Consider the following 24,199-nt stretch of genomic DNA (forward strand, 5'->3'; position numbering starts at 1 on the left):
GCACCTCCCTCAAAGCGCAGATGCCTCATACACTGTTCCTGGCTCAGGCCGAGGTAAGAGAATTGCTCTCGGAAGATCCTAGGTGGGTAAGGCCTCCTGCGGAGAGCACTTCTCTGCCTCCTCCTCCTCCTGTGGGCAGCTTGTCCTTTTCTTTGCTGCCTCTGCTCCATCTCCCTGTCATGGGGGATGGCAACTTCAGCACCCATGACTGGGAGCAAGTGGTCTGACCAGAACCCTTGAAGTCAGAACCAAGGCCTTCTCCATTTGCAGCACCACTCCCCATCACCTCACCAATTTTAAACAACTCTGGAAAGCACCAAACACTTCTACAAACTTACACAGAACCTTTTGCGCACGCTTCCAATGCCTGCCCTACCAGTCACCAAAATACCGTCCGGCGCGGCCCGTGCCAGAAGTGTGCGCACACGGTGTGGACGCCATTTGACAAATAGTGCTGAAAAATCGAGCACTATGGAGCCGAATTTCTAGCTCAGCATCTATATAGCACCTAACCACATCTTGAAAACATCCCAAAAGCACTTCACATATAGTTATTATTGTTACGTAGGTAAACATGGCAGCCGTTTTGTGCACAGCAATAATGGTGGTGGTAACTGAGAGAAGAATGTTGGCCAAAACACCAGAATTCCCTGCTCTTTGAATAATGTCACGGAATGTAAGCTACTCAACCTTCAATATAACACTCTTTTACAGCTCGATCTTTGATACAATGCCATTTTTGCTTGGCTTTGAATTAGAAATGCTCTATCGTCTTCTTTGCAGTACAGTATAATGGTTGATCAGTTCATTTCAGACTGGAATCTCATGGAGCACAGTTTTTGAGCAGGCATGGCCTGAGAGACACCTAAATAGCTGCAAATTTTATGGCAAGAGTCAGGGGTTGAGAAGGTGGCAGCTCTGACTACAACTCGGGCTCATGTCCCACACTGAAGGGACCAGAAAATACTCAAAAGCCACTGTCAAGTAAATGTAAGAAGAATGAGAGGAGCTACTCCTAGCGATACCAACAATCGGACTATGGAGATAACAGAATCGGAATACTTTAGTGAGGAAGGAATTAGGATTTACTCCCCCCCAGTGATCAGAGTTCACTCGACACACAATATTCTTACGTGGTTCGCTTAAGTGGTGGTATATTGAGTGAGGCCTGTGCTTAGAAGTCTAGAGTAATTGTTAGAAATAAAATTTAACTGCTTTATACTTTTGCTCATCTCATCTTCCCTTACATGTACATGTATGTACACCAACTGTGACACATCCCTGATTATAACCCATTTTTTGCTACATTTCCCAAGAACTGCAACTTAGTATTGCTGTGTAGAAAGAACTAGAGCCTTTTCCTTTTCCTAATTTGATTTCAGCTTTATTTCTAATATACTCTCTTCTACCCTCTACATCGGCCTGTGTGTGTCACCATTCATTTTGGAAGTGCAATCCACCTCAGAATTGGCCTCATTAAATAAAAACCTTCAAAAAGCCAGCTTCTCAGCCAATCAAGTCTAAATTGATGAAGTTACATCATGTGGACTACCAGCTTACCTATTGATGCCTAACCATGAAAGAGGAAACACTAGTAATTGATGAGTTTCTCTTTAGTGACCCTGGCAGCTTGGGATCACCCCAACAAGGCAGCCTTTGGGGTACTCCTAACAAGAACTAGAATACCTGAAATTGTAATGGGCTGGAAAAACATTTAGCTCACAGCAAGTTAAAAGCCAATACTATGTTGCTGTACTGTTATAACCAGGGGCAATGTCAGAACTGGTGTTGTACATGGGCTCCCAAGACAGAGGGAGCTCTAAACAAGGGCTATAGTTAGAGTCACTGGTATATCAAGATGCAGTGAGATAGAGCCTGCCATAAGTGAGTGTCAAACCAAACATTTTCAGCGAGTAAGGAGGACTTACATTTAAGAAAGGTGCCCATGTCATCAGAACTAGACTGTTCACAACCTGGAGCGGAGCTTCTGATCCTACATCCTTTCCATCCCCAAGACCACTTAATTCCATTTCCTCTTCCATAACATTGCCTGCCTCTGCCCAAGCCCAGCCCATCTGCTGCTGTAACTCTCATCCATGCCTTTTCCACTTCCAGACTCGACAATTCTATTGCTGTCCTGGCCAGCCTCCCATCCTCTACACTCTATAAACTTCAGACCATTGCAGCAGTCACTGAGAAGTCCTCTTAAGTGTAGGCCATGGTGATGCGCTCCTCTAAGTAGTTCTGGCATCAATAGAGTTGGGGCCTCCTTGCTTACAATATCCAGCTCTTTCTATATGGGGAAGTTGTGAAGGGCACACCAGGTTACAGGAAACTTTGTGTTATCCGGAGGCTAAATGTCCGGCAAGCTCGAGCCACCGGCAAAAATCAGGAGCCGTTTCGTTAGTTTTTTTTTCTTTTCGTAGGTTTTTTTTCTTTTCGTTGCTTTTTTCTCAACAGTCAAGCTCTGCAAGGTCTTGCTGAAGCTGTTGCTAAGCTACAGAGACGCTTGCAAGGTACGGCTGACTGTTTAGAAGCTGTTGCTAAGCAACAGGGTTTGTTGCCAGATACGGAGCTCAAAATCTCTATGTTTCAACATTAGCGCTGGTTTGTCCGGCAGGTTTGATGGGACAGCAACAGCTCGGTCCCGTCAGTGCCGGATAGCACAAAGTTTCCTGTACAACTATGTGTGACACACAATCTAGAGCATACTGCAGAGCTCCTCAAACAAAGTCAGGCAGTGAAAGAATGCCTTTAAGACCCTGATGGTCCTCTCAATAATCTTGTAGAGGCACATACCTTGGCGTGACACTCCTCTGCTGCTATTCAGGCCACTTTTAGTGGGGTCACTAACTATGGGAGCAGGTTAGTACCCCAATTATGCACCAGAAATAAGTTGAAGATGGCTTTGAAATTTACCCCCAGCCTTTTGTGTGGAACTTTGTTAAATGGCTTTTGGAAATCTAGGCACACATCGTAAGGTTTTCCCATAGTCCACTCCAGATGCCACTTCCTCAAAGAACATTCATCAGGCGAAATACAACTTTTTCTAAAGCCGTGCTAGCTATGGCTGCTGGATCACTGGCTGGAATCCACAGATTTGGGTTATGCTGACAGAATTAGCATTTTTGCTGAAAATTACACCCTCAACCATTTATCAAAACAAGTTGCCAAGCTTGGAATAATAACTGGCCTCAGCTGAAATCAACAAGTTTTTATTAACAACCTCTATCAGCTGCTTTTCTACAAGTCAGAAAGAACACCATCAACAACATCAAACAGTTCATCTACTTGGTAAAACCTCTTTGACCAAGCTTTTGGTCACCTTTTTCAATATCTCATGTGGCTCAGTGTCAAATTTTGTTTGATAATCGCTCCTGTGAAGCGCCTTGGGACATTTTACTACATTAAAGGTGCTATATAAATACAGGTTGTTGTTTTTGTAATATGTCCTTTACGCAATTAAATTACTGTCAACACGTTGGTTCCACATCCACCTTATCTACTCTTCAACAGTGCCTGAGAGTGTGTAGAATGATTAGCCTGCAGTCAAAGCTTTTGATCTTCGGTGCTGCACTCCTATATAGCATTAAAGTTGTAACTCTGGTTAGAATCCTACTTTATAGTAACTTATCAGCCTTTCCCATGAACATCTAGCCACCTATTCTGCATTAACTGCCAACACATCAAATGTCACCAACGATCAATAGACTAACACTGATCCATTAGCTGCAACACTAGCCAACCAATCACTACGTGTACTTATCAATAACCCCCAAAAGGCACTAGTTAACCAAATAATCTTTGCCAACCAAGATCACCAGAATGAAAGAGTCCTCAAGGCTGACCAGCAACTCAAGATCATCAAATACAATGAGGCATTCTTTGAGTCACCCAATCATTAAATAGAACAGAAGCACCAGGAATCATTTTATTTCAAAATCCACTATGATTTAATTGGCCATATGGAATTGGTTGATTACTGCCAAACTGTAATGTGTTCATAGGCCATGCAACGCAAACAAAACACTGAACTGACTACATCTACTTGCTTGTATCTGTAATTAGTATCAAATTAGGATAAAGCAATATGATTTCATGTTGTAATTAAAGCCAGAACAAATGAGTAAGTGTTCGGTATGGGCTGTTCTCTGTAAAATAAAGGAAGCACTGCATTGAAAAGTAGTTGCAGGGTGGGACAGAAGAGACCTTTTTCCCCCTCTGGATTGGTAAGCTAAGATGGGCAAATGGCTCCCTTATCTGTATTTAGCTTCTGATGTCATTATTCATGGTACGACTTAACAGTAGAGTCGAACACTGTGCCCCAACACCCACACAAACTTCTTTTAATCCACCAAGTCAAATATCAATCATGTCGCCACGCCACAATTTTAGTCCCGAGTCCTACATAACTGAAGTTACAGTGCAAAGATCAGAAACTTGTATAATTCTGTGCAGCAGGCAACTGCTGTAGATTCTATTCACTTGTACCTGAATAGGGATCTATCATCTAGAGCAGAAGTGGTTAGAGACCAACTCCAATGTCTTTACCAGATACCTCATTAAAGCTGAGAGAACATATATGCACACGTACCTGAATTAGGTCCAAGATGCCCAGTTCACTCTCTGAGGAATCCACACAAAAGACAAAATATAAAGTTGCATAATGTCTGTAAATAAGTTTATTATCTGCACCCCCAATTAACCTGAAAAAGAAAATTACAGAAAACCAGAAAGTTACAATTTGCATCGAGGCACAGCTTTTATCAAACCAGCAAAATAGCTTTATTTTACATATTACATATAGTTTTCCCTATTTATTCTTCAAATGACTGCTTAGTAAATGTCAATTGGAACAATTTGTTACTCACTTTTAAGATGAGCAATGTAAGACTGGCATTTTGGTTGCAACTCCCCCATTTCCAGAAAGTTGCATAAATAGTTAAGTGTGTACACTATTTATAAGATCTGAAAGGCAATCTTCTGACCTTCAATTCTATAGTGCGTATTCTGGTACAGACACACCGTGTTTTACTGCATACACTATTTTTCAAATAGAAAATGCATAGTATCCGTGCTTTGGAAACCTTTGCTTTGTGGCCACAAAAGAAGTGGCTTGTTGTTCAAACACAACCTATTTCAGGTAGGTAGATCTGAATGTCAACCTTGCTTTGATAAGATGCTTGTTTAGCACAGTAACCATGCAAGACCTGAACACCCACACTTACATAAGAAAATGTAAATAAAGCACAGAACACTGTCAAAGCTTGTGACTTGGAAAAAGTAAATATGTTACTCCTGAACTCTGGTGCTTTTAACAAAAAATAAGCATCAGGTTACCTTACAGTTATATAGAGCTTAAGTTAGCTTAACACAATGTAACACAATATGCAGCCTGGTTCCAAATTTCTTTGAGCAGTTACACAGTATCCATTTTCACTGATATTCTACACGCAGATGTCATTTATTACAGAAAGAGTTTTTGGTTCAAGTGAAGTGCTGATCTCTGAATCGGCTTTTTCTAGGACTTTTTTTTTTAAAGAAATCACATTACTTACATGCCACCTTCCAAGAAATTACAGACATTTTCATCTCTTTTTGACACCAAGTGGAATGTCTCCCTTATAATTTGTTGTTGTGTGTCTTCACTCTGTAAATGAATACAGGTTGATTTATAATTTAAAAGCAGCTGTCATCACATAAAAAGCTAATACATCTTTTAAAATGAAGTCTTTATGCAGACACTAGCAGCTGCAAGGCTCAAAGTAGACAGTACTGAACAGTAGCAAAGGCATGAAATAATGGAAAATACCAAATACAAAAAAGACTGGACCACGTATGTGGAGAGAGTCGAGGTATATTGCGAGGCAAACGAAATAGCCGAGGAGAAAAAGGCATCGGTATTGCTAAATTTAATGGGCGCAAGAACGTACGGCCTATTGCGGGACCTGATTACTCCAGCCAAACCGAAGACGAAGAGTTTTAACGAAATTGTTGCTATCCTACAGGAACACCTAAATCTGCTGCTGCTGATAGCAGAAAGATCATGGATGATCATCGACCTCAATTCCACTTTCCCACCCAATCTCCATATCCCTTGATTCCCCTAGAGTCCAAAATTCTAGGTCATTAATATAGATTGTACATAGCTGAGACCCACCACTGATCCTTGCGGCACCCAACTAGCCTGCCAACCTGAAAAAGATCCGTTTATCCCTGCTCTGTTTTCTGTCCGTTAACCAATCCTCTATCCATGCTACTATATTACCCCAACCCTATGAGCCCTAATCTTGTGCAATAGCCTTTTATGTGGCACCTTATCGAATGCCTTTTGGAAATCCACTGGTTCCCCTTTATCTACCCTGCTAGTTACATCCCTTTTATAAAACCATGTTGATTCGGCCTAATCATGTTATGATTTTCTAAGTGACTTGATACCACTTCTTTAACAATGGATTCCAGCATTTCCCGATGACTGATGTCGGGCTAACTGGCCTGTAGTTTCCTGTTTTTCTCTCCCTCCTTTCTTAAATAGCGGTGTTACATTTGCGATCTTCCAATCCGCTGGGACCATCCCAGAATCTAGGGAATTTTGGAATTAAAACCAATGCATCTACTCTCTCTTCAGCCACCACTTTCAGAACCTTCAGATGTAGGCCATCAGGTCCAGGGGATTTGTTGGCTTTTAGTCCCATTAGTTTCTCTAGTGCTTTTTCTCCACTTACATATTACGTTAAGTTGCTCCCCCTCATTAGACCCTTGGTTCCCCACCATTTTTGGTATGCTTTTTGTGTCTTCTATTGTGAAGACAGATACAAAATATTTGTTTAACGTTTCTGCCATTTCCTTATTCCTCATAATTTTTCCTGTCTCAGCCTCTAAGGGACCAACGTTTACTTTTGCTACTCTTCCTTTTTATATACTTGTAGAAACACTTACAATCTGCTTTTATATTTCTTGCTCGTTTTCTCTCATTCTATTTTTTCCCCTTTTTATCAATTTTTTGGTCAACCTTTGCTGGTTTCTGAAACTCTCCCAATCCTCAGGCTTACTATTATTTTGCAACATTATAAGCTGCTTCTTTCAATCTAATGCTCTCCTCAACTACTTCAGTTAGCCACGGTTGGCTCACTTTTCCCGTGGAGTTTTTGTTTCTCAATAGAATGTATTTTTGTTGAGAATTATGAAATATTTCTTTAAATGCTAGCCACTGCTTATCTACCGCCATACCTTTTAATCTAATTTTCCAATCTACCTTAACCAACTCGCCCCTCATACCTATGTAATTGGCTTTATTTAAGTTTAAGACTCTAGTTTTGGACTTAGGCAAGTCATTCTCAAAAGTAACGTGAAATTCTATCATATTATGATCACCTCTGCCCCAAAGGATCTTTTACTATGAGATTGCTAATTAACCCTGTCTCATTACACACTACAAGATCTAAAATAGCCTGTTCATGGTTGATTTCCATGACACATTGTTCTAGGAAACTGTCCCGAATGCATTCCATGAACTCGTCCTCCAGACTACCTTTGCCAGTTTGATTTGTCCAGTCTATATGAAAATTAAAATCCCCCAAAGATTATTGCATTCCCTTTGTTGCAAGCTCCTACTATTTCTTGATTAATATTCTGTCCAATGGTATAGCTACAGTTAGGGGGCCTATATACTACTCTTACCAGCGTTTTCTGCTCCTTGTTATACCTTATTTCCACCCATACTGATTCTATTTCCTGATCTTCCGAGCCGAGATCCTTTCTCACTCTCGTCCTTATGCCATCCTTTATTATCGGGGCTACTCCTCCTCCATTTCCATTCTGCCTGCCTTTTCAAAACGTCAAGTACCCTGAACATTTAGTTCCCAAACTTGGCCACCTTGCAACCATGTCTCTGTAATGGCTATTAGATCAAACCCATTTATCTCTATTTGTGCCACTAGTTTGTCTATCTTGTTACGAATGCTTCGTGCATTCAGACAGAGACTTTAAATGTTTTACCATTATTCTCTGCTTTGACCTTATTCTCTACTGCACTGCTACCATTAAACTTCCTGTCCCTCTCTGCTTATTTTTACCCAAATTGCTACACTGCTCTATTGCCTTGACCTTTCGCCTTTAGATTTGTAAATTTTCCCTCACCTGACCCCTCCCCCCCCCTTTTTTTTTTTTTTTTTTAGTTTAAAGCCCTATCTACAGCCCTAGTTACTCGATTCGTCAGGACGCTGGCCCCAGCCCGGTTTAAGTGGAGCCCGTCCAGAGTACTGGTGCCAGTGCCCCATGAATTGAAATCCCTTTTTCCCACAGCACTCTTTGAGCCACACCCTATTTTTTAAAAAAAAGGCTTGGCTGCATATTTGGTAAAACAAAAACACACTGGTGTGCAAGGCTGAGAGAATAATCTGTCTGTGCAATTAGTAAGAAAGAACATAAGAACATAAGAAATAGGAGCAGGAGTAGGCCAATCGGCCCCTCGAGCCTGCTCCACCATTCAATAAGATCATGGCTGATCTGATCCTAACCTCAAATCTTCTATCACTCTGCATCCACCCGAACCCATGTGATCTCCCAGGAGAGGCGAAAAACCAGATAAAGACCCAATGGCCAATTTGGGAGAAAAAAATCTGGGAAATTCCTCTCCGACCCATCTAGGCGATCGAAATTCTTCCAGGAGATCACTCTGTCCCTACATTTTCTACAGTACTTACCTTCTGTAAAGGCGATCTCCACCCCAGCCAGGAACAGGAATAAAACCATCTCCTGAAATCTAACACAGAATTAGAACACAGTAGGAGCAGAACAAGGCTACACGGCCCCTGGGCCCACTCCACTACCCACAGGGCCATGACCATTCCGAACCTAGACTCATGTCCAATTTCCTGCCCGCTCCCCGTAACCCTTAATTCCTTTTACTTCTAGGAGACTATCTATTTCTGTTTTAAATTTATTTAATGATGTAGCTTCCACAGCTTTCTGGGGCAGCAAATTCCACAAACCTACCACCCCCTGAGTGAAGAAGTTTCTCCTCATCTCAGTTTTGAATGAGCAGCCCCTTATTTTAAGATTATGCCCCCTAGTTCTAGTTTCACCCATCATTGGGAACATCCTCACCGCATCCACCCGATCAAGCCCCTTCACAATCTTATGTTTCAATAAGATCGCCTCTCATTCTTCTGAACTCCAATGAGTAGAGTCCCAATCTACTCAACCTCTCCTCATATGACCACCCCCTCATCCCCGGGATTAACCGAGTGAACCTTCTTTGCACACTGGTGTGCAAGGCTGAGAGAATAATCTGTCTGTGCAATTAGTAAGAAAGTAGGCTGAGCATTGACGCAAGTATTTAACCAATGTTAGGCAGTGGACTCGATGCAATGAGAAGACTAATATTGCATGTGAGTTAGAAGGCTGAAATTGCTATATCAGAAGTCGAGCGTGCCATTAAAGAATAAGAAGATAGGAAAGGCAGATGAGAACATAAGAGCTGCAGATTATTGGGGAGATTTGATGTACAGAAAATGTCCCAAGTCTGTAATGTGATCTAAAGCTCTGGAATGCTACCCATGGACATTGGACAAAAGAAATAGGAGCAGGAGTAGGCCATACGGCTTATCGAGCCTGCTTCGCCATTCATGGCTGATCTTCGACCTCAAATTCACTTTCCCGCCTGATTCCCATATCCCTTGATTTGTTTAGAGTCCAAAAATCTATCGATCAGTCTTGAATATATTGAACGACTGAGCATCCACAGCCCTCGGGTAGAGAATTCCAAAGATATACAACTCTTGAGTGAAGAAATTTCTCCTCCTCTCAGTCCTAAATGGCCAACCCCTCATCCGGAGACTATGCCCTCTAGTTCTAGACTCTCAGCATCTACTCTGTCAAGTCCTCTCAGAATCTTGTATGTTTCAATGTCTCATTCTTCTAAACTCCAGAGAGTATAGGCCCATTCTACACACTCTCTCATCATAGGACAGCCCTCTCATCTCAGGAATCAATCTAGTGAACCTTCGTTGCACCACCTCCAAGGCAAGCATATCCTTCCTTGGGTACGGAGACCAAAACTACACAGTACTCCAGATGTGGCCTCAAGTCCTGTACAATTGCAGCAAGAGTTCCTTGCTCTTGTACTCCATTGCCAGATTCAAATTAATACCCCTAAAAGATCAAAAGTCAGAGTGTGAACAGCATAGTGTCATCAATCTCAAACAACACTGCAAGTGCTGCTAAAAATCATACTAGAAGTGATAAAAAAAGGAAGCTGGGAATTAAGTAATGAATGTTTTTGGTTTTAAGACCAGGAAATGAAGACCCCGGAATATTTGAGAGTGATTTGTGAACAATCGATAGATATCGATGCAAGTTGAGAGTTTTTGACAAGGCGAAGTACAAAAGATGAATGGAATTGATTAGGAAATTCATGGAACCTATTCATGGATTTTTTTGGGAACTGCAAACTGTAGCAAAGAGTTAATGGACCAAATCTTGCTGGAACAGGGCATCTCGCAGCATATGTTGTTGGTTAGACTTTTTCCTGCAACTTTCAGCTCAAATGTTTTGCAACGTAACTTGCTGGAAGTGCGAGCTGGCAATGGGGTATCTGGGACCTTGGTGAACGATGGGACCAACAATGTATCTCAATCAATTCAATTTAAGAAGTGAGAAAGAAACAGATGGTGAATTAGAGTCAAATTGCATACTGAGAGAGAAATAGAGTGGGATAGATTGGATTAAGAGAGAGAGGAAAAAAAGAGACAATGGTAAAATAAGAAAAAAAAATGAAAATTTGACTTTTTAAAAATCTCTTAACAATTTGCTATATGCAGGAATAAGACTCAACAGTTTAAACTGTTCCTTTTCTGGGCCAGAGTGATTGATTGGCATTGTATTAACAAATATCACATCACATCGCTATTAATTATGAGCCCTAATCTACGGCAAGTGTAATGGAAATCAATGTGCAAACCCAGCAAGTTCTTAAATTTAATGTGGAGGCGACGGGCGAGACGCCATTTGTGCGAAGCAAATGGTGGGCAGCGTAAATTGATTTGCAACTCACTGCGTATCTTTTCATCCTCTGAACCTGCTGGCCAATTTGTGCATTAATAAGAGTGCGACGTTAACACACAGTTATTTTTTCAGCACGATTTAGGGGTCTAGAACTCACTGCCTGAAAGGGTGGTAGGGCCAGGAACCCTCCACACATTCAAAAAGTACTTGGATATGCACTTGAAGTGCTGTAACCTACAAGGCTACGACCAAGAGCTGGAACATGGGATTAGGCTGGATAGCTCTTTTTTCGGCCAGCGCCGACATGATGGGTCGAATAGTCTCCTTCTGTGCTGTAAATTTCTATGATGTCGAGGAGTCCACACCAAAGTTGTTTACTTGGGCAGTCTAATAAATGTAGATGGCCAAAGTAACAATTACAACAGGAGGCTTTAAGCTGGTGATAAGTAGTGCACTTGCATGTTATTTGTAATTAGCAGCATTTACGGATGTGAAAACTGGACTTTCAAAGCTGCAGTAAGAAGAAAGCTGAAGGCATTTGAGTTATGGAGCCGCACACATTTGCTGAAAATTAGTTGGACAAGAAGAATGGCTAATGAGATGATTATGAGGAATACAGTGGCATAGTGGTTATGTTATTGGACTAGTAATCCAGAGGATCGGACTAATGATCTGAAGGCATGAGTTCAAATCCCACCATGGCAGTTTGGGAATTTAAATTCACTTAATTAAATAAATCTGGAATTTAAAAAAAGGCTAGCCATGAAATGGGAATTGTTGTAAAAAGCCATCTAGTTCACTAATGTCCTTACCTGGTCTTGTCTGACTCCAGACCCACTGTGGTTGACTCTTAACTGCCCTCGGAATTGGCAAGCCACTCCGTTGTATCAAACTACTACAAAAAATTATAATAAGAATCTAACCCTAACCCGGCATTGATCTAGGCAGCAGATTCGGACAAGACAGAGGCCCACACTAACATCTGAAGAACTTGTGCCAAAATTGGGAGAGCTGCCCCAATGACTAGTCAAGCAACATCCCAGAAGGTTTGCAACCATCTTCAGTCAGAAACGCTGAGTGGATGATCCATCTCTGCCTCCTCCGGAGGTCCCCAACATTACAGATGGCAGTTTTCAGCCAATTTGATTCACTCCATTTGATATCAAGAAACAGTTGTATGCACTGGATACAGCAAAGGGTATGGGGCTCCAGCAACATCCGGTTGTAGTGCTGAAGACTTGTGCTCTTGTCCAGAACTAGCTGCACCTCTAGCCAAGCTGTTCTGTACAGCTACAACACTGGCATCTACCAACAAAGTGGAAAATTGCTTAGCTATGTCCTGTCCACCAAAAGCAGGACAAATCCAATCCGGCCAATTACTGCCCCATCAGTCTACTCTCAATCATCAGCAAAGTGATGGAAGGTGTAATTAACTGCTATCCAGCGGCACTTACTCACCAATAATCTGCTCACTGATGCCCAGTTTGGGTTCTGCCAAGACCACTCGGCTCCAGACCTCATTACAGCCTTGGTCCAAACATGGACAAAGGAGCTGAATTCCAAAGGTGAGGCGAGAGTGACTGCCCTTGATATCAAAGCAGCATTTGACCGAGTGTGGCATCAAGGATCCCTTCGTAAAATTGAAGTCAGTGGGAATCGGGGCAAACTCTTCATTGGCTAGGACCATGTACAGCAGGCACCTCAAAGCACTGGCGAGGTACCACCAACGTTGCCTCCCCAAGATCCTGCAAATCCATTGGCAGGATAGGCGCATCAACGTCTGTGTTCTCGCTCAGGCCAACATCCCCAGCATCGAACTTTGACCACGCTTGATCAGCTCCGATGGACGGGTCACATCGTCCGCATGCCCGATACGAGACTCCCAAAACAAGCACTCTACTCGGAACTCCGACATGGCAAGAGAGCCCCAGGTGGGCAGAGGAAGTGCTTCAAGGACACCCTTAAAGCCTCCTTGGAAAAAGTGCAACATTCCCAATGACACCTGGGAAATCCTGGCCCAAGACTGCACAAAGTGGAGGAGAACTATCCGGGAAGGTGCCAAAAACCTCACGTCTCTTCGCCGGGAGCAAGCGGAAGGCAAGCGGAAGAAGCGCATGTCAACCCAAGCACCCCACCCACCCACCCCTTCAACCACTGTCTGCCCCACCTGTGACAGGGACTGTAGGTCCCGCATTGGGCTCATCAGTCACCTGAAAACTCATTTTTAAGGTGACTCAATCATGGCTAACAAGGGAAATTAGGGATAGCATAAGATCAAAGAGCGGACATATAAATTGGCCAGAAAAAGCAGTAAACCTGAGGATTGGGAGCAGTTTAGGATTCAACAAAGGAGGACAAAGGGATTAATTAAGAAGGGGAAAATAGAGTGAGAGTAAGCTTGCAGGGAACACAAAAACTGACTGTAAAAGCTTTTATAGATATGTGAAAAGAAAAAGATTGGTGAAGTCAAGCGTAGGTCCCTTGCAGTCAGAATCAGGGGAATTTATAATGGGGAACAAAGAAATGGCAGACCAATTAAATACATATTTTGGTTCTGTCCTCACAAAGGAGGACACAAATAACCTCCCAGAGATGTCAGGGAACATAGGGTCTGATGAAAGGGAGGAACTGAAAGAAATCAGTATTTGTAGGGAAATGGTGTTCGGGAAATTGACGGGATTGAAGGCCGATAAATCCCCAGGGCCTGATAATCTACATCCTAGGGTACTTAAGGAAGTGGCCCTAGAAATAGTAGATGCATTGCTGATCATCTTCCAACATTCAATGGAATCTGGAACAGTACCCATGGATTGGAGGGTAGCTAATGTTACCCGACTATTCAAAAAAGGTGGTAGAGAGAAAACAGGGAATTACAGACCAGTAAGCCTGACATCAGTAGTGGGGAAAATGTTAGAGTCCATTATAAAAGATGTAATAGCAGAGCAATTGGAAAACAGTGACAGGATCGGACAAAGTCAACATGGATTTACAAAAGGTAATTCGTGCTTGACTAAACTACTGGAATTTTTTGAGGTGAAATAGATAAGGGAGAACCAGTAGATGTGTATTTGGACTTTCAAAGGCTTTCGATGAGGTCCCACATAAGAGATTAGCGTGTAAAGTTAAGGCACATGGGATTGGGGGCAATGTATTGACTTGGATAGAGAATTGTTTGGCAGACAAAAAGCAAAGAGTTGGAATAAACGGCTCTTTTTCCGAGTGGCCGGCAGTGACTAGTGGGGTACCGCAGGGATCGGTCCTTGGACCCTAGCTATTCACAATATATATTAATGATCTAGACGAGGGAACTAGATGTAATATCTCCAAGTTTGCAGACAACACAAAGCTGAGTGGGCGTGCGTGCCGTTCAATGAGATGGCTGATCATCCAAATTCAGTACCCTGTCCCTGCCTTCTCCCCATATCCTTTGATCCCTTTAGCCTTAAATATATCCAACTCCTTCTTGAATATATTTAATGAATTGGCCTCAACTGCCTTCTGTGGTAGAGAATTCCACAGGTTCACCACTCTCTGGGTGAAGAAATTCCTCCTCATCTCTGTCCTAAATGGCTTACCCCTTATCCTTAGACTCTGACCCCTGGTTCTGGACTCCACGACCATCGGGAACATCCTTCCTGCATCTAGTCTGTCCAGGTGTCAGAATTTTATAAATTTCAATGAGATCCCCTCTCATGCTTCTAAACTCCAGCGAGGATAAGCCCAATCGACCCAATCGCTCCTCATACGTCATTCCTACCATCCCAGGTATCAATCTGGTGAATCTTCACTGCACTCCCTCCATGGCAAGAACATCCTTCCTCAGATAAGGCGACCAAAACTGCACACAATACTCAAGGTGTGGTCTCACCAAGGCCCTGTACAACTGCAGCAAGACATCCTTGTTCCTGTACTCGAATCCTCTCGCTACGAAGGCCAACATACCATTTGCCTTCTTAACCGCCTGCTGCACCTGCATACTTACCTTCAGCGACTGGTGCTCAAGGACACCCAGGTCTCGTTGCACTTCCCCTTCTCCCAATCCATTGCCGTTCAGATAATCTGCCTTCCTGTTTTTGCCACCAAAGTCGATAACCTTGCATTTATCCACATTATACTGCATCTGCCACATCACCCAACCTGTCCAAATCATACTGGAGTATCTCGGCATCCTCCTCACAGCACACACGCCCACCCAGCTTTGTCGTCTGCAAACTTGGAGATATTACATCTACTTCCCTCGTCATATATATATATATATATATATATTTAAGACCCGTTTATTCCAACTCTTTGCTTCCTGTCTGCCAGCCAGTTCTCTATCCAAGTCAGTACCTTGCCCCCAATCCCATGTGCTTTAACTTTACATGCTAATCTCTTATGCAGGACCTTATCGAAAGCCTTCTGAAAGTGTAAATACACATCCACTGGTTCTCCTTTATCTATTCTACCACTTACATCCTAAAAAAATTCCAGTAGATTAGTCAAGCATGATTTACCTTTTGTAAATCCATGTTGAATTTGTCTGATCCTGTCACTGTTTTGCAAGTGCTCTGCTATTACATCTTTTATAATGGACTCTAGCATTTTCCCCACTACCGATGTCAGGCTTACTGGTCTATAATTCCCCATTTTCTCTCTACCACCTTTTTTGAATAGTGGGGTAACATTAGCTACCCTCCAATCCATGGGAACTGTTCCAGAATCTATAGAATTTTGGAAGATGACCAGCAATGCATCTACTATTTCTAGGGCGACTTCCTTAAGTACCCTAGGATGTAGATTATCAGGCCCTGGTGATTTATCGGCCTTCAATCCCGTCAATTTCCCTAACACCATTTCCCTACAAATACTGATTTAATTCAGTTCCTCCCTCTCATTAGACCCTATGTTCCCCGACATCTCTGGGAGGTTATCTGTGTCCTCCTTTGTGAAGACAGAACCAAAGTATATGTATTTATTTAATTGGTCTGCCATTTCTTTGTCCCCCATTATAAACTTCCCTGATTCTGACTGCAAGGGACCTACACTTGACTTCACCAATCTTTTTCTCTTCACATATGTATAGAAGCTTTTACAGTCAGTTTTTATGTTCTCTGCAAGCTTAGTCTCATATTCTATTTTCCCCCTCTTAATTAATCCCTTTGTCCTCCTTTGCTAAATGCTAAACTGCTCCCAATCTTCAGGTTTGCTGCTTTTTTTGGCCAATTTATATGTCCTCTCCTTGGATAGTATGCTATCCTTAATTTCCCTTGTTAGCTACGGTTGAGTCACCTTTTTTGTTTTATTTTTATGCCGAACAGGGATGAAAAAATTCTGTAGTTCATCCATGCAATCTTTAAATGTTTGCCATTGCCTATCCACCGTCAAACCTTTAAGTAACATTCCCCAATCAATCCTACCCAACTCGCGCCTCATACCATCATAGTTTCCTTTATTTAAGTTCAGGACCCTAGTCTGAGTCAAATACTTCACTCTCCATCTTAATGAAGAATTCTATCATATTATGATTGCTCCGCCCCAAGGGGCCTCACACAAGATTGCTAATTAATCCTCTCTCATTACATAATACTCAGTCTAAGATGGCCTGATCTCTAGTTGATTCCTCGACATATTGGTCCAGGAAACCATCCCGTATACACTCCAGGAATTCCTCCTCCACAGTATTGTTACTAATTTGGTTAGCCCAATCTATATGCAGATTAAAGTCACCCATGATAACTGCTGTGCCCTTATTGCACACGTCTAATTTCCCGTTTAATGCCATCCCCAACCACGGCATTATGTTTGGGGGTCTGTATACAACTCCCAGTAACGTTTTCTGCCCCTTGGTATTTCTCAGCTCTACCCATACAGATTCCACATCAGAGCGAATATGCTTCGTTACTATTGTGTTAATCTCCTCTTTAATCAGCAATGCTACCCCACCTCCTTTTCCTTTTTGCCTGTCTTTCCTGAATATTGAATATTCCTGGATGTTGACTTCCCAGCCTTGGTCACCCTGGAGCCATGTTTCCGTAATCCCAATCATATCATATCCATTTACATCTATTTGCACAGCTGATTCATCCACCTTATTACGAATGCTCCTCGCATCAAGACACAATGCCTTCAGGATTGTTTTTTTAACACTCAAAGCTTTTAGAACTATTATTTACTGTGGCCATGTTTGATTTAAACCCTTGACTTCTCTGCCTGCCACTTTTGCTTTTCTCCTTCCTGTCTTTTGCTCCCATTCCTGTCTCCCTGCACAGGTTCCCAACCCCCTGCTATTTTAGTTTAAACCCTCCCCAACAGCACTAGCAAACACTCCCCCCTAGGACATTGGTCCCGGTCCTGCCCAGGTGCAAACCGTCCGGTTTGTACTGGTCCCACCTCCCCCAGAACCAATTCCAATGTCCCAGGAATTTGAATCCCTCCCCCTTGCCACGTATTCATCTGAAATATCCTTCTATTTCTACTCTGACTAGCATGTGGCACTGGTAGCAATCCTGAGACTACCTTTGAGGTCCTATTTTTTAATTTACCTCCTAACTCCCTATATTCAGCTTTTAGGACCTCGTCCCGGTTTTTACCTATATCGTTGGTACCTATATGCACCACGACAACTGGCTGCTCACCCTCCCCCTCCAGAATGCTCTGCAGCCGCTCCGAGACATCCTTGACCCTTGCACCAGGGAGGCAACATACCATCCTGGAGTCTCGTTTGTGGACGCAGAAACGCCTATCTATACCCCTTACAATAGAATTCCCTATTACTATAGCTCTCCCACTCTTTTTCCTCCTGTCCTGTGCAGCAGAACCACCCACTGTGCCAGGAAGTTGGCTGCTGTCTTCCCCCGATAAGCCATCCCCCCAACAATATCCAAAGCAGTATATCTGTTTGAGAGGGGGATGGCCATAGGGGACCCCTGCACTACCTGCCTGCGCCTACTACTCTGACCCTATCTTTTTTTTTCCTCTCTCTCTCACATGGCAGCTCTTTCATTCTGCCAGTGCCATTTACACTTCATCTAGAACCATCTTTTGTTTCTTAACTTGTCCCATTACCATCTCATTTTGCCTTGCACCATCATCCCTTTTGTTTCTTAATCTCTCCTGCCTTCCATCCTATCACAGACCTTCGTTTTTGTTCTTTCCTCCTCTTCCCCCCACCCCTGCACTTGCTTAAAAACCTGTTCCATCTCCAGTTTTTTCCAGTTCTGACGAAGGGTCATCGACCTGAAATGTTGACTCTTTCTCTCTCCACAGATGCTGCCTGACCTGCTGAGTATTTTCAGCATTTTCTGTTTTTATTTCAGATTTCCAGCATCTGCACTATTTTGCTTTTGTTATCAAACAGAATGACATCGAGCCACAGAAGGAGATATTAGGCCAGATGACCATAAACTTGGTCAAAGAGGTAGGTTTAATGCAGCATCTTAAAAGGAGGAAAGCGAGGTGGAGGTTTAGGGAGGGAATTCTAGAGCTTAGGGCCTACGCAGCTGAAGGCACAGCCGCCAATGGTGGAGCGATTAAAATCAGGGATGCGCAAGCTGGCCAAGAGAGCATTGGAATAGTTAAGTCAAGAGGTAATAAAGGCACGGATGAAGGTTTCAACAGCAGATGAGCTGAGGCAGGGGCAGAGTTAAGGAGGTTTCAGTGATAGAGCGGATGTGTGGTCAGAAACTCATCTCATTGTCAAATACAACACCAAGGTTGCTAACAGTCTGGTTCAGCTTCAGACTGTTGCCAGGGAGGGGGATGGAGTTGGTGGCTAGGGAATGGAGTTTGTGGTGGGGACCAAAGGCAACGGCTTTGGCAGTCTTCCTGATATTTAGTTGAAGGACGTTTCTGCTCATCCAGTACTGGATGTCGGACAAGCTGTGTGACAAATCAGAGAGAGACAGTGAAGGGGTCAAGAGCATTATCATCAAGTGAAGGTGGTGAAGAAGAGCTGGGTGTCGTCAGCGTACATTTGGTACCTGACATTTTGTTTTTGGATGATATTATCAAAGGGGCAGCACGTAGATGAGAAACAGGAGGGGAGCCAAGGATAGATCCTTGGGGGTCTCCAGCAGGAAGAGAAGCCATTGCAGGTAATTCTCTGGCTACGAGTGGCTACGCAAGAATGGAACCAGGCGAGGGCAGTTCCACCAAGCTGGACAATGGAGGAGAGGCACTGGAGGAGGATGGTGTGGTCAACTGCATCAAAGGCTGCAGACAGGGCGAGAAGGATGAGGATGTCATTTGTGACTTTGATGAGGACCGTTTCAGTACAGTGGCAGGGCTGGAAATTTGACTGAAGGAATTCAAACATGGAGGTCTGGGAAAAATGGGCACGGATTTGGGAAGCGACAACACATTCAAGGACTTGAGAGGAAAGGGAGGAAAGCAAAGAATGATACAGGGCTATGGGGAGAGAGTGAGACACTGGGATTAGTTTTAAATTGCTCTAGCTAAAAACCAGTACAAACAGAGCAGGCCAAATGGCCTCCTTTGTTGTATACTCACTCCTATGGTTCTATTCCGCTACCAGCCCAACACCCCAGGTAGATTTCAGTGGAGGCGATGCATCCTGAGCTGCTAGAGATTTAATGTCTCCATACACAGAAATTTGCACTGCATTTACCACATGGAGTATAAACATGGCTTGAAGGTACTTGTATAATAATGGAATCAAGGCACGGTCACTTTGTGCTGTATAATCCGCATAAAACAGCAAGGTGTGGCCTCGTAACCAATTTGATTTAGATACTAAAGTTTTCTTGCCCATTATTAAAATAATTAACAGCTATAAATGTTTACTGAAAGGAATATAAAATCAAAACTATAAGGATCAGATTATTTTTCTGTTGTGCAAATGTTGTCGCTAGCCTTGTTTATTATTCATATTAATATACTACAGAAGAGACAAGCTTTAATGTTGTACATTATGCTTCTTGCATTTTACGTTTAATTCATCACCACACATTCCCTCCACCACTATTATCATCAGTGACACTATCTGTAACCAAGTGGAGTGAATGCCATATCCCTTCTCCATTACAGAGCTCAGGCTGAAGTACTCGGAGTTAGAGTATTGTGCTGAAATATTGCTTGGAAAGCTCATGACTTTTGCTTCAATTCCATATCCATTGGATTAGTATACTTGCACTCAGTGCCTTAAAATGTGGCAGAAAGCCTCAAAATTGTTTCACACAATTACTTTTTTATGCAGTCAAATACAGCAGCCAATTCCTTAGCAGCAACATTCTACAAACAATGACATAAAAGGATCTTTAACATCCACTGAACAGATAGGACCTTAGTTTTAAAGTCTTATCCATTAGAAGGCACTTCAGGCAATGCAGCACTCCCTCAGGCATACACTGAAGCATCAGTCTAGATTATGCACTCAATACTCGGTGTGGAACTCTAAATTTAATAATGGGCAACTGCATTTTGAGCAATGCTAACCTTTGTAGAGAGTACTTTTCATACTGTTCCTGCTATAATTCTCATTGCATAAATACAATGCAATCCAATCCGAGAGATCCTGGTCGTTCTGAAATCTCACCTTACAAAGCAGTTTCTGCATTTACTCCTGAACAAATCATTAGATTGAATTTTTGAAATAAAACAAAGTAATATTTTGCAATTTGTGTAACTGATGCTGTGAAAGAGATGTTGTAACAGAGAATGCAGCTAGTTATTAGAGTGTGAAGTAACTGTTAAATAATTAATGGCTGCTTCAGGCACAGTTATAATTAACTGGTTTTCTCAACTGAAACGGACCTAACCGCAACTGAATTGAACAGATCAAAAGAGAAATCAACTTATTTATTCACTTTAACTGCAATACCTTTTAAAAGCAATTTTCTTTTGTGCGAGTAACTTATCACAAGTTGCAAACTCCAGAGTTGCTCATTTGGAAAACACACTAATCATTGATCCTGTAAACCACAGACACGCATTTTTATGATGGCTAACAATAGGCAAAATAGCTCATCAAAAGCTTTTCCTGGTTAGTCTAAGGCTAAAACCCAGTTATTCTTAAAATTGCAAGGTTTTTCATACAGACCTGGGTATAAATCACATAAGTGATACAACATAGTTTGCATCAATGCAAAGCAACGCCGCCTTCAAATCGATGAAAGCAATATGGAAATAACGGCCAGGGTTTCCTGCTTCTGCAATTGACAGCCCACAATTTCACACTTATTAAAAAAGTGAATGGGTGGAAAATCATGGGCTGGCAAATACAGAAGCAGAAAATGCTAGGAAAAGTCATCTAAACTGAAGTTAGGCAAGAGATCCAAGACTAGCTCTAGGAGGCTGCCTCATTCTACTTTGGCTTCAGAACTGCAACCAGTAAGTTTTAAAGTTCATGCAGCATATTGGATCACCTGGAAACTTTTAATATTCTTAATGTTAGCCAAGAGAAAATGGCACAGCCAACTCTCTGCTAACATTATGCCAGAGAGCAATACTGTGCACCAGCAGTTCAAATCGTTCTGCTGGCCCTGCATCACTCTTAGCAAGTACCAATTTCAAACTGATATTTTGTAGCTTAATATGTCAGCATTCTAAATCAAATTGTACGACTATTTTTAATCAACTGAGTATTTGCATCCTGAAATGTTTTAACTAAGAGGAAAAGGAAAAATAGTGTGCTCCAAAGCTTTATTAAGGAAAGATCAGTTTAAAAAAGTTATTTGCTTAACAGAACAGGCCTGGCTTGAAGCAGCATCATGAGTGTCTGCACAATTATTTGCATCCAGCATTGAAAATTATTTGATCAACTGCAAACATCCAAATACATTTGATTTTCACAGCAGATATAGGTAACTCAAGCAGCAGTTTTGAGCAGATGCATAGTTACATAAATTACTTAATCATTAAATTACTGAAATAAAGTAAATTAAGACAAAGTAAGACAAAGTAAAACAACTATTTATTAATTGGACAGCAACATCATGTCAATGTAGTAGTTGATATTTTCACTGGTGTACCATCAGACCTGAATTATAGCACAATGTCTATAATGCCTTATACCTAAGTGACACTGGCGCTGTTACAAGCTGTTGGAAAAGCTGGTTAGTTCCAAAAACAGCAGTTGCACAGAATCACTCAACTAATAAGCATGCTATCTACACTCAATAATAATTAGGTTCTCACATACGTAAACAATTTTTAAATTTATTTTGACAGGAATAATAGAACACAATACATACAGCTGGGCATGTAATGTCACTTTCCAATTCACTGATCAACACACAATTCAACATTAACGATTTAGGTACCATCCATATCACACCTTCCTTCCCCTCAGTCGCTCTCCTTCCCCCAACTAAAAAGCAAACTATCACAGGGTAGCCCCTGTTGTCTTTAAACGACTTTCGAAAATACTGTATTTGGGAAACGTTTGCCTTCGATAAGCGTAAAGTCCACTATAACCCATTGCGCAAATAGGCTGATTAGGGCTCGTCAAACAGCTCTTCCTGCAACTGATATCTGATTTCACGCACCTGTACACATCATTAGTTCAGCCGCTACATCATGAGAATTGCGAGCAGCCGACCTTCTGAAGATCAGCATTTCAAAATAAGGAATACCGTCTGGTATTCTGTATAAATCTGAAATTCCACTTTGGAATATTCCGTACATAGGATTAATTGAGTAATTACTGAAAAATCTTGGGAATAAATGGGGATCTGGTACATGCTCTTTTGAAAAAAAGCGATGCATCCACTAACTTCACACGCACAAACGAGCCTAGAATTCAAAACAAGCTCTTTCTATGAGCCCCAGTTTAATGTATCAGAATGCTTCTCTCCAGTGAGGTGGAGCGCTCCGCTCGTGCCCTATGATTGCCCAATGTTAAACCTCACCCTCAACCCCGCATCGTCAGCCCAGGCTGGGAACCTGGCCCGGGGCGCGTGTCCCGGCTCATTCTCCGGGCGGAGCGCGCGCCGGCTGTTGAGTTAGCGGCCACCTCAAAGAGCCGCAATCCCCGCGTCCCCCGACCTGCTCATACTCACATATCGCTCATAGAACTTGGAGAGGCGCGGCTTGCCGTGGTTGTTAAATATCAGAATGGCTTTAATCATGATGACTGAACGGCTCTGCTCTCGAAACACCGACTGACAGCGGGAATCGCAGCGGAATTTCTCCGAAACATGAACGAAGGGGAGGTGGATACAAGGAACTGAATACTAAACAAACCGTCCGTCAGAAGGCGCCGGAAACTCCCCTGTCGGCACGGCGACGGCAGCCGCAGCAGTTCAAGGCAGGCGGCAGAAAGTAACCGTGCTATTTCGAATAAAAATGCTGGAAATACTCAGCAGGTCTGACAGCAGCTGTGGAAAGAGAAACAGAGTTAACGTTTCAGGTCGATGACCCTTCGTGCTATTTCGAAATGCCACTGATTGGAGACGGAGTGTTATTTTTGGAATAACTCATTTAGTTTCTAAATCGAAATCTTAAAAAAAATTCAAAGATATTTTTCTAAATTCAGCAGACTTTATTCTTGGTTTAGTTAAGAAATAAAGAACTTGCATAAAGCGTTTCACAACTAATAAATTACTTTTGAAGTATAGTCAAAGTTGCAAAGGTGGCAGCTAATTTGCACACAGTAAGGTCCTGCGAAAAAAGCAATGAGATAAATAAATTAATCTGTTTTTGGTAGTGTTGGTTGTGTGATAATTTTTGGCCGGAATTGGAAGATTAATTTCCAGGACTCTGCTAAGTGCAACCCAAGAGAAAAATCATTGGGGCATTAACAAAAGACTTGTGCGTGATTCTTTTCATTTTCTTTGAACATTTATTAGTTATAAAAATATTGGAGATGGGATAAAAAGGCTGTATGACTGACATTCAAGTATCATCCAATCAGGTAATTGGATGATCCCCTTCCAATCAACAGGGGAGGTGGTGCGCCACGAGGATGGGCGTGTCAGCCAACCAATGTCTGGAGCGGGAATGGGGCAGTTGGAGGCAGGAAGTCATGTGATGAAACCCCCAGGAATACGACACCCAAATCAAAAGAGGAGGAAGTATCACATTTCTCAACATACTTGTTTGCATTCCGTGCCACCAGGAAATTACACTTACAGTAATTCAAACTGTTTCTAGTCTTCTTGAATATGCACAATCTTATAATGTCCTACAGGATTATTAATTCCTCCTATGTACATTGTAAAATAATTTTAGTTGGTTATTTTCAAATATCAGC

At 42.3% G+C, this 24,199-nt stretch overlaps 1 protein-coding gene across 4 annotated transcripts in view; it reads right to left on the reverse strand.

The window, feature by feature from the left end:
* ap3s1 (adaptor related protein complex 3 subunit sigma 1) overlaps positions 1-23,566 on the reverse strand; it is an 82,216-nt gene extending 58,650 nt beyond the window's left edge. Inside the window, exons 1-4 of one of the 4 annotated variants that reach the window (XM_085987073.1) lie at positions 23,552-23,566; positions 23,007-23,324; positions 5,559-5,650; positions 4,595-4,706 (exon numbers count right to left, since the gene is read on the reverse strand). In XM_085987073.1, coding sequence (XP_085843199.1) covers positions 4,595-4,706; positions 5,559-5,650; positions 23,007-23,075 — 273 coding nt within the window. In that variant the 5' untranslated portion in view covers positions 23,076-23,324; positions 23,552-23,566. Of the gene's footprint in view, positions 1-4,594; positions 4,707-5,558; positions 5,651-23,006; positions 23,326-23,551 lie in introns of those variants that run through there. The other 3 variants (XM_085987071.1, XM_085987072.1, XM_085987074.1) reach the window with 3 other exon arrangements.
* Between the last annotated feature and the right edge of the window lie 633 nt (positions 23,567-24,199).

The sequence above is a fragment of the Somniosus microcephalus genome, chromosome 1 (genome assembly GCF_052327205.1).
Source record: "Somniosus microcephalus isolate GS21.2 chromosome 1, FLI_Smic_1.0, whole genome shotgun sequence".
NCBI classification, from domain to species: Eukaryota; Metazoa; Chordata; class Chondrichthyes; order Squaliformes; family Somniosidae; genus Somniosus; species Somniosus microcephalus.